Source organism: Coregonus lavaretus, assembly GCF_964263955.1.
Source record: "Coregonus lavaretus genome assembly, chromosome: 17".
NCBI lineage: Eukaryota > Metazoa > Chordata > Actinopteri > Salmoniformes > Salmonidae > Coregonus > Coregonus lavaretus.
The window spans coordinates 27,328,547-27,342,207 of record NC_140004.1 but is presented as its reverse complement, the minus strand read 5'-3'; the positions used below and the strand labels follow the sequence as shown (position 1 = coordinate 27,342,207).

The following is a 13,661-nucleotide window of genomic DNA, read 5'->3' as shown; positions in this document are numbered from 1 at the left end:
AGCAGTGTTGGCAGAGCTCAGTCCACCCAGATGAAGCTCCCGCCAAAGGAGTGGAGCTGCTGCAGGGGACCGGAGTGTCTGCCGATGCTCCATTCTGGGTGTGCACAGGAGGCCATGGTGTGGCTCCCGTTGCAGGGTTGGGGCTGCCATGGGGGGCAGTCTGTTGATGGGAGTAGGGAGGGTAACCAAAACTAGCCTGGGAGGGAGGTTGTGGGGGGAATTGAGGAGGGTGGTGCGGAGGGCAATGTGGCTGGCAAAGCTCCAAACTCTCAGCAAATGAGGGCTGATGATGTGAATGATACATGGTGTGGACTGCATCATTTGGTACACTATCCTCGACAGTGGTCATGTGGTCTGATGTGTGTCTGATAGTGTGTGGGGGGTTGTCCTTACAAAGCAACTTTTCGTTTGAACAGCTATCAATTGAGAAAGCAAAAGAATGGACAATCTGACAGTATAAATTCAGTATATTCTCAAGCATTACCCTCATCCATCCACCCTCAACCTCATCCACCCTCATCCATCTCAACAACCAATTCAAGCAGCTATTTACTGTGAGGAAATATAAGTATTGTGTTATTTTCCAACTGCAACGTCGATGTGACCAATGCTGCACGAATCATCGTCATCGTCAAGCTTCCTCAATGCACCAGTTCTCAACTGGCTTACCTGGTTAAATAAAGGTGAAATAAGATTTTTTTTAAACAGACCCTCACGTCTCCCTTACATCACTCAAGTCTCCCTCCTCTGTTCTCTGACACGTGAGTGCGCTAGAAACTGCTGACATGATGGGAAACTAGTAAAAATGTAACTGTAGGAATGTAAATGTAAGAGGGTTTGTAAAGTACAATGTATTCCCTGAGTCTTTGTTGAATTCGTTCTGTTAGTATTTCAAAGGTCTTTATCAAAACACCTGGGAAACGTTTTACACCTGAGGAGAGTTTCACTAAGACAGGTAGTTCATTGTATCTCTAAGAATAGCAACCATTTCATAGCAATCTTTGACCGTAGACGCTTGAAATAAAACACCTAAAACAAAGACAGACCATTTGATGTGTGAGAACCCCAATAACTCAGTCATATCGCAGTATATATTTTTTGAAAAAGTTGTATATTTATTAAATACTGCACTTTTGTACACAATAAGTTATTTTTTTCTAATGTCTAACAGTGTAATGGCTCTTCTTGTATGATCAACATCATTCTCCCCCTCCTTCACAGCCTTACACAGCCATGTCCATCTGTCCTCACAGAGAATGAATCACAGTTTGAAGTCAGCTAGTGTTTCTCCCCTCCCTCTGCTCTGCAGAAGTGCTGTGTACATTACAGTCCTCTAGTCTAAGGTTTTCCCAAACTCAGTCCTGGGGCCCCCCCTGTGGTTTTTTTGCCCTGGCATTACACAGCTGATTCAAATAATCAAAGCTTGATGATGAGTTGGTTATTTGAATCAGCTGTGTAGTGCTAGGGCAAAAACCAAAACGTGCACCCAGGGTGGGCCCCAGGACTGAGTTTGGGAAATCCTGCTCTAGTCCAGCTCCACTTACACCTGAAGCATCCATCAGCCCTTATGGTTCTACTTTCATTAGAAAAACAACAACAACAGAAACAACAACATAACAGTTTTATCTGGTTCCAGCCCAGTGTTCCTGTCCACTTTACTTCACTCTTCCTCAAAAACAGATGGTTTTCACATTCGTACCTCCATCCCCTCATCATAACATAACATCAGTCATTTTATCCTCTGATTATCAACATACACATCAGCCCTTTTCTGTTCAAAGTACTTGTGCTCTATACATGCTCTTTCTCTCCACTGTCCTTTTCAGAGTCTCTCCATCCAGATTCAGCTGCACCTCTGCTGATAGATTGGCAAAGGTTACCAATCAGTAGTCCATTGCTTTACACAGGTCTGACCCCATATACTGTCCCACCACCTGGCGCTGCTTCCTGGTTCAGTTGCAGTGCTGCAGTAGCATGTTGAAGGAAGTCTGTCTGTCCGTCCGTATAAACGGTCCCCCGCGTGGTGCTGCTTCCTGGTTCAGTTGCAGCGCTGCAGCAGCATGTTGAGTGAGTACTCCATGCGTTGGCGTAGGTCTGTGGGGCAGCCGGAGGAGAGCAGAGAGCTCAGTCTGAAGGTGGAGGACACACGCTCCTCGTTGATGTATGTCAGCATGTACTCCTCCCTCTGGGTGCACAGGATGATCTTGGTGTGGTCGTGGTAGAAGTTGACCTGTTAAAGAAAGATATGGATATATACGGTTTAATAAAGTACTGACAGGACAACAAATAGCATAATACCAATATTACTGTAGATTGTCTCATATTTGACCCCCTTGGGAAACTGATGACCAGTGTGCCTGAAATGTGCCATCTGTTTGAAGTACATTTGGGTGCTTATCTGAAAATCTATCTATGAGTCTATACAACACAATAACTGATTTGAATAGCTGATGTATGTGTCATGCATTTCCATTAAGTGTTCTGTGGATTTACCATAGCTGCACTGTGTCATGTGTTTCTTGGCTGAGAGTAATGTCTATTTTAGCTGTGATGATGAGTGTGTTTACCTGAAATGTGCCGTCGTTGAAGAGCATCATGAGGGCACGGTCAGACTTGAGCCACTGCAGCAGGTAGAGTCTGGGCATGTGTGTGTCTGCCTGGCTCACCAGGTCTCCACCCTACACAGCAAACACAGGAACAGGTTCATCATTAGACTGAGAGAAGACTAGGAAAAACGAAAGAGAAGGAGGAGAGGAAAGACGACAGAGGGAGAGAGCAGTACAGGAAAGGAGAGGGGGGCAGGAAAGAAGAGTGGAGTGGAGGACCGGGAGGTAGAGGGAGAAAGGACAGGAAAGGAGGATTTTTTTAGGAGATGGTAACAGTAGGAAGAAATTATTGAGAGGATAGAGAATAGAGAGATTGCCAAAGATAGGAACAACAGGAAAGGAAGATAGGAATCGAGGATGAGAGGAGAGGCTAGAAGCTATATGGGGAATACTTACATCCATCAGGTTCTCTTCCATGTAGTGGGCGAAGTACTTCAGGACGGTCACCTGACCTACGAAGTGCTCAGGCACATCAGATGTGGAGAACACAGAGCACTGACCCAACTCAGCATAGTAGTGGACAGTCCTACAGACAGAGAAAAGAGACAGAGGGAAAAGAGAGTTAACAACCAAAATAAACACTTGCAGGCTTCTGAAGGACAAGATGCATGCCAAACAGACGTATTTCATGTATTTAACAGACCTTCTTTGTCTCTGACTTTTTGTTGACTTTTACAGCTGAAGCCAGCAATACTTTCCACTTCTGTTTATTTACACCCATCAAGCACTTTGATGTTCAGTCAGACTGCTGAATGTTAAAACCCATACAGCCTAAACAATCTCCAACTAAGGTATGAGTGATGTATTGTGTGATAAAGAGAACAGAGTACGTACTTCTTGTCTGCGAGGAGGCTCATGTGTGTCCCGTTGTTGAACAGAACGCCCACTATGTGGTCTGAGAGCTGGTAGCCAAAGCCATACTTGTTGGAGTAGTCCACCCACTTAGTGACCCACTGCAGGTTACCACACTCTGTCCCTTTGGGGATGTCATCCGCTAGAGAGAGAAAGGTATTTGTGATTAAAACACAATTCAACCATGTGTAATAACAAAGGGAGTCCCACTTGACCATATTTAGTTAAATTGGTGTTGGAATCATTTCTTTACATGGTAGTAAGTACTACAGTGTAATTACACTGTACCTGCCTTATTTCAACAAACTCGTGTCTCATCTCCAGGATTATAAGTGCATTTGGCTTACCTTTCGGCATGTTTTCCAGGCATCCTCTGAGAACGCTGGTGATTGTCTCAGCCACACTGCCAGTGGTGCTGTCCTCAAGACATTCGCTACTGCTGCTGCAGCTTCCCAGACTGCCCCTGACGATAAGCCGGATGGTGTCTCGCGTCGTCAGGGGCAGGCCCTCTGTTGCCGGGGCAACAGGCCTCCCAGCAGATGGTGACGGTGGCCTTCCATCCTGAGGGGAGGAGAAAGAGGGAGGGGTTACATAACATGGCCTCACACTTTCCTTTATCATGATTCAGCATTTCCTCATACAAGGACTTTTCCATAATATGACTTTTCACTACTCCCCTAACTTGAGTTTCTATTTTATTTTATCATGACTATCATGGTCAAATAGAGAGTGATGAGCTTCTCACCTCAGTCATCTGTTTGCTCTGCTGCTGCTGGCTGATGACCGTCTTCTTCAGGTCATGTCGAAGCTTGTAGATCTCCTCTTCCTCTTTGGTGAGTTTATCTACCAACAACACACACAGTCAGCATACATTCTGGATGGCCTCACCCTGCAGCCTCTCATTCATACAGGAACTCTGCCAAAAACGATCATGATACATCAGTGGATTTACGACACCACAGCTTTTATCACTACTTATTAATTAGCAACATTGTTTAATATCCTTTTATTAGGCAAACAAATACTAACTGATTTAATAATTGGTGACATTGGCTAAGGCTGTTTTACGAGGTGAATGATTGATATACTCACTCAAAGTCTCGTAGTATTTGACCTTGTCTCTCTTCCCGCCGAAGAGGGCGGCCGCAGCCTTCTTGAAGAAGCTCTTGGCAGGGCTGGAGACGTGGAACTCTGGAGCGGAGTGGCAACAACTAGCAGGGAGACGCTCTGGCACGAAACCCTGGAAGGATGGAGAGAGGGGGAGAGTGAGAGATGTTAGTAGAATGAAAAAGTGCAGATAGATGATTAATCATATCATAAGTAGGAAACAGAATGTTAAAACAAAACGACATTTGCAGTCTCATGTTCCATCCGGTACAGAGAGAGCAAGAGAGAGAGGCTGAGAGAGGGCTAGCTAACTCACCTGTGAGAAGAAGTCATGGCGCAGTATGTGGTCCAGGTGAGGTCTGTCCTCCGGGGTCTTGGCCAGGAGGCTGGAGATGAGTTGTTTGGCCTGGGGCGACAGGGAGGAGGGCAGGGAGTAACGCGCCTCCCGGATACACTTGTACGTCTCCTTCAGATTGGTGGTCTCGAACGGGGGTCTGCCCAGGAGCATGGTGTACCTGGAGAACGGAGGGGGAGAGACTTAGTTAGTGACTGGTTGTCATAACAGTGTATTTACATATGGAATGTCATTTTACAGCGCCGTCTATTGACAAAGAAAACTCTAAATATAATAGAATGTACTCACATGACACACCCCAGGGCCCAGACGTCCGACTCACAGCCGTGGCCCTGCTTGTTGAGCACCTCAGGGGACAGGTAGTTGGGCGTCCCACAGATGGTCTTCCTCCTGTTCCCAGCAGGCTCTAGCTTGGCAGCCAGCCCAAAGTCTCCCACCTTCAGCTCCATCGACTCACTCACAAAGAAGTTACCTAGGATGGGAGAAGAAGATGACAAATATTATACCATTTACTGTATGTGAGTGATGGATAACATAAAGTGGTTGGTTTGCAGTTCATGACAGGTGAAGGTTGCAGGTTTGAATCCCTCTGCATAGTGCTTGGCAGAGCCGATTGAATGATAACGACTCTGGCTTCTATTGTGTGTCTTGCCACAGATGCTTACCAAGTTTGAGGTCTCTGTGTAGGATCTCTTGTTCATGCAAGTACTTCAGCCCTGAGATGATCTGACGGAGGTAGTATCGCACTTCAGGCTCTGTGAGCACTTTGCGTGCCTTCAGGATGTGTGCCAAAGACTGCACAAAGATAACATGGGAATAAATATTAGATCAGTCAAGGCAGTCTATGGAAAATAAGAACATCTCTTTCACATTAACCAAAGATGGGATTATTTTTTGTTTCCCATTTTATGTCTGCGCGCCCAGCAATGGCTGTGGTTTTGAGGTGCTGCTACTGTATGCAGGAATTTCTCAGACCAGTTCAGTAATAAAGGCTTAGTATTCAAGTACAGCAGTAACACTCACTCTTCTACTGCAGTATTCCAGGAGGATGTAGATGTTATCTTTATCCTCGAAATGATGGTAAAAGTGCACGATGTGTTTATGGTGGAGAACTCTGTGTAGCTCGATTTCCCTGTCAATCTATGGAGAAGATATATCATAGTGATGATTAAAAGCAATTCATTAATTATCCAAAAGTCCAGGACATTCAGTTTCAATCTATATAGGCATTATAATACATGATGAATTGTGGTGCGCGCTCTTACCTTTTCCCTTTGGTGCGGTTTGGAGACGCGCGTGTGTGGAATAATTTTCGCTGCGTAAACTTTACTCGTGGACAGGTCGGTCATCTCATAGCACTTGGCGAAACCTCCCTGAAAAGAAAATAACACAATCATATTGATAAGCATATTTACCAGGTTAATTTAAAGTGTGCATGCTTCGGAATAACAGTGTACTATTCCCAAAGTAGACACTTATAAAGAACAATCTTGTCTTTGAGTAATTTGCGTTTTGCTGTAATTCACTGATGGCTACCTTTCCCAGAACTTTCCCACGGCAGTAACATTTCCCGGTGGCAGGATCCGTGACAATCCTCGACATCTCTGCAGGTGCATGACCGTGGTCCTCGGTTCTCTTTCTCCGCAGTTCACAGGACCCGTGTTGGCTGGGCTCGCACATCCTGTTGCTAATCGTCGGCTGTTGAGCGATATTCCTCAGTAATTCCATAGCGAGGTGATGCCTCCGCTGCTCGTACTCTGAATGCAGTCAAGAGTGGTTGGGTGTTTGGGTTTATATGCAGCCTGGTCTCATTGACTAGACCCCCCCCCCTCTTGTCTGGCTGGCTCTCCGACGTCACTCTAGAGAATCCTCTGTTATGAGGAGTTGACGAGGTCTGGTAGAGCGCCCTAAAGTCAGGGCTGGCATGCAAATGACTGATGTTTATATGGTTATGATAAAGGAAAAGGATAAAATTGAAAATATTTACCCAATCTTGCTATGATAAATGCTGATAATAACCATCATTAGAATCTTCATCATTACCATTACATCATCATCAACACCATATACTCAGTGTCAAGGTGTGTGACAGTGTCACATACCACACTTATATCAAGCACAAGCAAAATATTGGTAACAACTAATCAAATCTGACAGTTGGGTGAATCAGTAATGAAAACCAAATGGTTAAATCATGTGTTCTGTATGTACAGTATGTGTTGTAAAATCATATGCATTGCTACAGCATATAGAAACGCTACTAAATTGTGAGTGTAAATTAATACAACTGTGGCTCTCAGCCGCTCTGATCTTAATTTGAGGTTCTAGCACCATCAGGTGGTGGTTTTACGTCCTCCAGGTTGGAATACAGTTTTAGGATCTGCCAGTATGTCAGAGCAGATTACCATAGTTCCTGGATGCTTAAACCAACTCCTGTCGTTCCACGTGCATGTCTCCACCCTTAGTCAGGAGACAGAAGCAGTCACACAGGAGGTGGGAAGGTTTGTGCATCCCAAATGGCACCCTATTTCTTATACAGTGCATTACATTTGACCATGTCCCATAAATATATTGTCAAAAGAGGTGCGCTATGTAGGGAATAGGGTGCCATTTCTTTTCTTTTCTAAGGCAGCACATGGCCCGCCACAGGGAGCTTGGGTCAATGTGATCATAACCCACAGATCTAAAGCCTGCAGGGGGCTCAGCTGCACACCACAGAGTACCCATGGCCATGTACCCATGCTTCCCTCACCAGCCTACTACTGTTCCTCTGCTCTCTCCTGCCTGCTTGGCATGTGGAAACACAATACAATTAACGTGCCTTTTTAGTTAAGAGTGGGGATGATATGATATGAAGTCAGCCAAATGTATGTCCTGCTCTAACCTCTATATGACTGGTCAGTACAGTGATCAGCTTGGATAACTAATGCTCTTCAAGCATTTTCCATAGTAGCCTCCTGTATGAACTCAGTGGAAGTGAAAATGACTAGGCCTACAGAATGGGCATTTTCTAAGACAATAACCCAGCTGGGAACAAAAAATGTCGTCAACATCATCCAGAAAATAGAATTGTATTAATTTTTCTCACAGTTTGCAACCTTACTTTCACACCACAGTGGGAAAGACTAATTTACATAATTCTTTCAAATGCTCTGCATATTTGTTCTCACAGGACATACAGTATCTGGCACCTGGTTTAATCACAGTGTAAGGACATGTTTATAATTCCCTTCCTTTACGTTTGACCAATGAAGCTTGGCACACACCTCACCCTTCATATATTGTTCAATAAATCAACAAACAAAATGTATACAAAGAAAGACGCAGTTGGCGATACAGGGTTTGTCATTTGATTGGGGTGTTAATTAGCATATATTGGGTTTGGTGTGAACCAGTGAATGACATTAGGATTAATCCAGTCATCGATGCACAGTATGATGTCATAGGGTCATGCCTGGCCCAGGGCTGAGCGCACAGTGCTGATGTCATAGGCCCAGGCCTGGTCGAGGCCGTCGCCCTGCGAGGCTCGGTGGGGCCACTGGGGGAAGGGGAAGCGGCAGGCGATGATATGCGCGTCATCAGGAAGCTCCCTCAGCAGCTTCTCACCCAACACCTCCATCTGAGGACCAATCAGAGAGGCTGGTTTTAGTCATCAACCAATCAGATCAACACTCTCTTGTCAAATGATCCAGCACACCTAATCATTTCTATCTGAGTTAAGACTGTTTGAATATAATATATACAAATCTAATTGTAGGACTTATCGTATTATAAGAGCAGGAATTGTTCTTGCTGTGCGGCGGCCTTGTGTGAATAGAACACTAACCAATCCTGGGGCTAGGAATACAGTCACGTTGTTGTAGTTTGACAAATCAGTCTGTCAAATGAAGGAGAGAAAACTAATTTAGTAAAGAGTATGTGTCTAATAAACACATTGATGTTAAAGAACTATACTGTACCTTCCAGAAGTCCTTGTTGACAAAGTTTGCCTGGCTGGGTGGTACTCCTCTCCAGCGTGCCTTCACTCTAGCATATGCCAGCAACATGGAGTTGATCTCAAATCCAGTGCACTGGAGGCCAACAGAGTAGGCAGCAAACACCTAAGACAAGAAGGTAGAGTGAAGTTGAGTCATACAACTACCTATAACTGCACTGCAGCAAAAGAGTGAGTGACTCCACTATAATTTGTCTGTTGCTTGTTGTCCTCACCACACAAGATCCCTTGCTAGAACAGAGAGAAATGTAAGTGGCAGACTCAGTATGTGTCCCAAATGGCATCTTATTCCCTATATAGTCCACTACGAAGTACACAATATAGGGGATAGGGTGCTATTTGGAACACAGCCTCTATTGTTCATAGCAGAGAGTTTTATTTCACCAGAGCCAACTCACCAGTCTCCCGTCTCCTGATCCCAGATCAGCTAGTTGGCCTCTGCGTCCCTCCAGCAGCTGCATGGCGTTTACGATCTGAGCTTTACTCGAGGGCAGGTAAGGCACCTGCATGAAAATAATATTGCCAGTCAATAATATTGGCTATAATATGGGAGACGGGTAGCCTGGTCCCAGAACTGTTTGTATTTTTCCAACTCCATTGGTCATTGTCAAGCCAAACATGACAATGATTGACAAGGAGTTGGCATGTAGCACAAACAGACTGGGACTGTGGGAGACTCCACTGAGTTGTATATCACTTTAATTGGTTCTAGGTAGGACATACTTATCCCTTGAGGTTTTACAGTTGTAGCCTAATACAGCACTACTGTAGAAAAACAAAGGCAAGGGGATTGAATGGAGACATCCTATTGTCAACAATTCAGCTGCAGAGGTGGAAAAAGCCTTGCAAAGGGCCTTGCACATACAAGATGGAGACATCAATGACCCAGCCAAGACCAAGCCAAGACAAGACCAGGGTTGAAAACATGTGGCAATCCAATTTATCTTCCATTCTTTATGTCCCTGAACCCCCCAAATCCCTTGGTTTGTATTACCCCAATTCGTGATCAACTGTGCCTGACGATAAAGTGCTCTTGTCTGATGATGATGAACTGATGGTGAAGAGAGTAGCACAGGATCCATTAATCAAAAACACTGCATCATGGCGTAATTGGAAAAAACATCCTAAAAATATTTACCAAAGACTTACCAAATTGTTGTTCTAAAAATATTTGACTTACCACATAAACCCCTTTCTCCATTTGAAGGCACCATGGAGCACACATGGAACATTCCAAGACAAGCAGCAAAGCATTCTTAAGCTTATTACTGTTTATTGATTTCACTGTTCAGTTATAGGGCCTGAACACATTCATGTGAATGAGATGTACCTTGAGTCTTCTTGGCACTTTGCGGAAGCCAGGAAGGGCAAACATAGTCCACATCCCGTAGAGGCCAGCGAGCAAAGCCCCAGTAGCAGCTGTCAGGATGGGGTTGTCCTTACTGCCATAGATCATCCTGGAGCCTTGATCCTGGAGGATGAATTCTGTGGAGTCCTCCATGATAAACTGTCTCTATTAGGCTACATAAAGCAGTGGTTAGCATCTATATTAGTACTACTAAGCCAACCAAAACAGCAGAGGCAACATTCAGGTAGACAGGGATAGGCTTAATATCTTGATTAATTGTTTATTTTGACACAATCATAAAGAAATACCTGAACACAAAAGTTGTTACCGGTATTCAAAGTATTTGTAAAGCAATGCAAATAGAGTTTCTCTAATATTGACATTTGCAACATGTGTCATAGACATCGACATTTAATAAAGTAATTCAATAGACATACAATAACTAAAAGAAACCGGCAGAGGGTGCCATGGTATTATATTATCGTGCAGAGCACTTTCTAGAAAAGTTTTGTTTACGAAACTTAAGCCATCAAAATCTTTTCAAACATAACAATTGCTCAAAGCGAGCCTGCTACTATATCAATGCATCCGTTAATATTGGTGAGTTAATCATTACCCAAGATATTTCGCAAGATATTTCCCACATATTTTATACACGTTGATTCTGTAAGCCTATGTATGTTCTGTAGAACATTTTTTGACGAGACACATTTGGAGACGAGAAAACATGTGTTGTAATATTATTGAACGACATAAATTGGTTACTTAAGATATTTGCACAAATGTTGCATAAATAGGCTACAATTTAGTAAAACACGCACATTAGGCTTTTCAACTGCGACCTACCTGACGCGCCCCCTGTCTCAGCAATCGCTTCTTTAATAGCTCAATGAGCCATCCAGACGGTCAGTAGAGGTCAATCAAAAAGGCCAAATGCTTAATATCCTGCCCAGGAGTCATTAATTAATAACACACCCAATCAAATCCGTTCCTGGTACATGGATAGGTAATTTACTTTCCATAACTGAGGTTGACAACAACTCCTAAATGGACAGTAGCCTACATCCAATGAAATTGCCTGTCTATCCTATTATGTAACCTTTGTTGTGTCTGGTAGTGTCGTTAAGTAACCAAATGTAACATTTTAATATATTCAGATATATTGGCTGAAACAATTAGATTTGACATACACTCTAGTCAGATGTAGGCCAAATGAATTAGGCTTTATAGGGCAACATGGAAGACTTTAAAGTCTTTATTTTCATAATGGCACTGGAAGTGTGCAGAGACTTTTTCCTGTTTCTCCAGTTTTGCCTTTTGCCTGCAGCACCTTCACAAATCAGCTTTGGGTGTGGGGTAGATTCAGCCTATTATCATAATGTGCAAAATACAGAAGGTTATTGTGACCTTAACTCAAAGACTAGTCTGTCAACATGATTCCTCCCAGCATTTTTTAATCCTCAGGACTGTAAGAAATAGCAACACAGATTAGGTGTGGTCTAGTTGATCACAACAGTAACCATGTGATAGCCTGTTCCCAGAAAGGTTTGTGTTCTTGCCAAATCCATTGCTGGCATCTTTTGAGTGGTAAGGAGTTGGCATGAAAGCACAAACAGACTGACACTCAGGCGAGTCAGATCAGAAATAGCAACAGAGAACAGGTGTGGTCCAGTTGTCTAGAACAGTTGCCATGGGAGCCTGGCACAGATGATAAATGGGCTGAATGAAATGTGGAGGGGCTGTTGACTAGGATGACATATTATTTTATATTGGAAAGGGGAAAGGGGATACCTAGTCAGTTGTACAACTGAACGCATTCAACTGAAATGTGTCTTCCGTATTTAACCCAACCACTCTGAATCAGAGAGGTGCGGGGGGCTGCCTTAAATCGACATCCATATATAGTGTGTGTGTGTGTGTGTGTGTGTGTGTGTGTGTGTGTGTGTGTGTGTGTGTGTGTGTACGTGTGTGTGTTTAGATTTCCAGGTCCCAAATACCATTTCTCAGTTACTTTGAATGTCCATGTTGGCCTATTTTAAAACAGAGCGTTCTTCATACCTATTAGTCACAGTAGGAGCAGTGATATAAATAAATCAAGGAAAATAAGTCTCCCAAAACAAAACAATGTACAGTGGGGAAAAAAAGTATTTAGTCAGCCACCAATTGTGCAAGTTAAAAAGATGAGAGAGGCCTGTAATTTTCATCATAGGTACACGTCAACTATGACAGACAAAATGAGAAAAAAAATCCAGAAAATCACATTCTAGGATTTTTAATGAATTTATTTGCAAATTATGGTGGAAAATAAGTATTTGGTCAATAACAAAAGTTTCTCAATACTTTGTTATATACCCTTTGTTGGCAATGACACAGGTCAAACGTTTTCTGTAAGTCTTCACAAGGTTTTCACACACTGTTGCTGGTATTTTGGCCCATTCCTCCATGCAGATCTCCTCTAGAGCAGTGATGTTTTGGGGCTGTCGCTGGGCAACACGGACTTTCAACTCCCTCCAAAGATTTTCTATGGGGTTGAGATCTGGAGACTGGCTAGGCCACTCCAGGACCTTGAAATGCTTCTTACGAAGCCACTCCTTTGTTGCCCGGGCGGTGTGTTTGGGATCATTGTCATGCTGAAAGACCCAGCCACGTTTCATCTTCAATGCCCTTGCTGATGGAAGGAGGTTTTCACTCAAAATCTCATGATACATGGCCCCATTCATTCTTTCCTTTACACGGATCAGTCGTCCTGGTCCCTTTGCAGAAAAACAGCCCCAAAGCATGATGTTTCCACCCCCATGCTTCACAGTAGGTATGGTGTTCTTTGGATGCAACTCAGCATTCTTTATCCTCCAAACACGACGAGTTGAGTTTTTACCAAAAAGTTATATTTTGGTTTCATCTGACCATATGACATTCTCCCAATCCTCTTCTGGATCATCCAAATGCACTCTAGCAAACTTCAGACGGGCCTGGACATGTACTGGCTTAAGCAGGGGGACACGTCTGGCACTGCAGGATTTGAGTCCCTGGCGGCGTAGTGTGTTACTGATGGTAGGCTTTGTTACTTTGGTCCCAGCTCTCTGCAGGTCATTCACTAGGTCCCCCCGTGTGGTTCTGGGATTTTTGCTCACCGTTCTTGTGATCATTTTGACCCCACGGGGTGAGATCTTGCGTGGAGCCCCAGATCGAGGGAGATTATCAGTGGTCTTGTATGTCTTCCATTTCCTAATAATTGCTCCCACAGTTGATTTCTTCAAACCAAGCTGCTTACCTATTGCAGATTCAGTCTTCCCAGCCTGGTGCAGGTCTACAATTTTGTTTCTGGTGTCCTTTGACAGCTCTTTGGTCTTGGCCATAGTGGAGTTTGGAGTGTGACTGTTTGAGGTTGTGGACAGGTGT

The 13,661-nt window shown here is 43.9% G+C and overlaps 2 protein-coding genes across 2 annotated transcripts; both read right to left on the bottom strand.

Annotated features, from left to right (window-relative positions):
• Positions 1-1,092: 1,092 nt before the first annotated feature.
• LOC311144762 (serine/threonine-protein kinase PLK2-like) lies at positions 1,093-6,683 on the bottom strand. Its single transcript, XM_084180864.1, has 13 exons — positions 6,457-6,683; positions 6,186-6,293; positions 5,944-6,060; positions 5,586-5,715; positions 5,209-5,392; positions 4,882-5,080; positions 4,551-4,698; positions 4,204-4,301; positions 3,806-4,019; positions 3,441-3,600; positions 3,003-3,132; positions 2,568-2,678; positions 1,093-2,230 (listed from the first exon to the last, which is right to left on the bottom strand). The coding sequence occupies exons 1-13, from the start codon at positions 6,646-6,648 to the stop codon at positions 2,039-2,041; spliced, it is 1,983 nt and encodes a 660-aa protein (XP_084036990.1). The 5' UTR covers positions 6,649-6,683; the 3' UTR covers positions 1,093-2,038.
• A 1,293-nt stretch (positions 6,684-7,976) lies between these two features.
• On the bottom strand, positions 7,977-11,370 carry LOC311144211 (adenine nucleotide translocase lysine N-methyltransferase-like). The gene is made up of 6 exons (XM_084180218.1): positions 11,109-11,370; positions 10,245-10,435; positions 9,313-9,417; positions 8,880-9,020; positions 8,747-8,797; positions 7,977-8,539 (listed from the first exon to the last, which is right to left on the bottom strand). Exons 2-6 carry the CDS (start codon positions 10,413-10,415, stop codon positions 8,369-8,371), a joined length of 639 nt encoding a protein of 212 aa, XP_084036344.1. The 5' UTR covers positions 10,416-10,435; positions 11,109-11,370; the 3' UTR covers positions 7,977-8,368.
• Between the last annotated feature and the right edge of the window lie 2,291 nt (positions 11,371-13,661).

Coding starts and splice junctions, on each gene's coding strand:
- LOC311144762 (XM_084180864.1), bottom strand. CDS start 6,648: ATGGAATTACTGAGGAATATCGCTCAACAGCCGACGATTAGCAACAGG. Junction 5,716..5,943: donor TGGAATACTGCAGTAGAAGA/GTGAGTGTTACT, acceptor ATCTTTGTGCAG/TCTTTGGCACACATCCTGAA. Junction 4,020..4,203: donor AGAGCAAACAGATGACTGAG/GTGAGAAGCTCA, acceptor TCCTCCCCTCAG/GATGGAAGGCCACCGTCACC.
- LOC311144211 (XM_084180218.1), bottom strand. CDS start 10,415: ATGGAGGACTCCACAGAATTCATCCTCCAGGATCAAGGCTCCAGGATG. Junction 9,418..10,244: donor AAGTGCCAAGAAGACTCAAG/GTACATCTCATT, acceptor ATTTTCATGCAG/GTGCCTTACCTGCCCTCGAG. Junction 8,798..8,879: donor TCAACAAGGACTTCTGGAAG/GTACAGTATAGT, acceptor TTCATTTGACAG/ACTGATTTGTCAAACTACAA.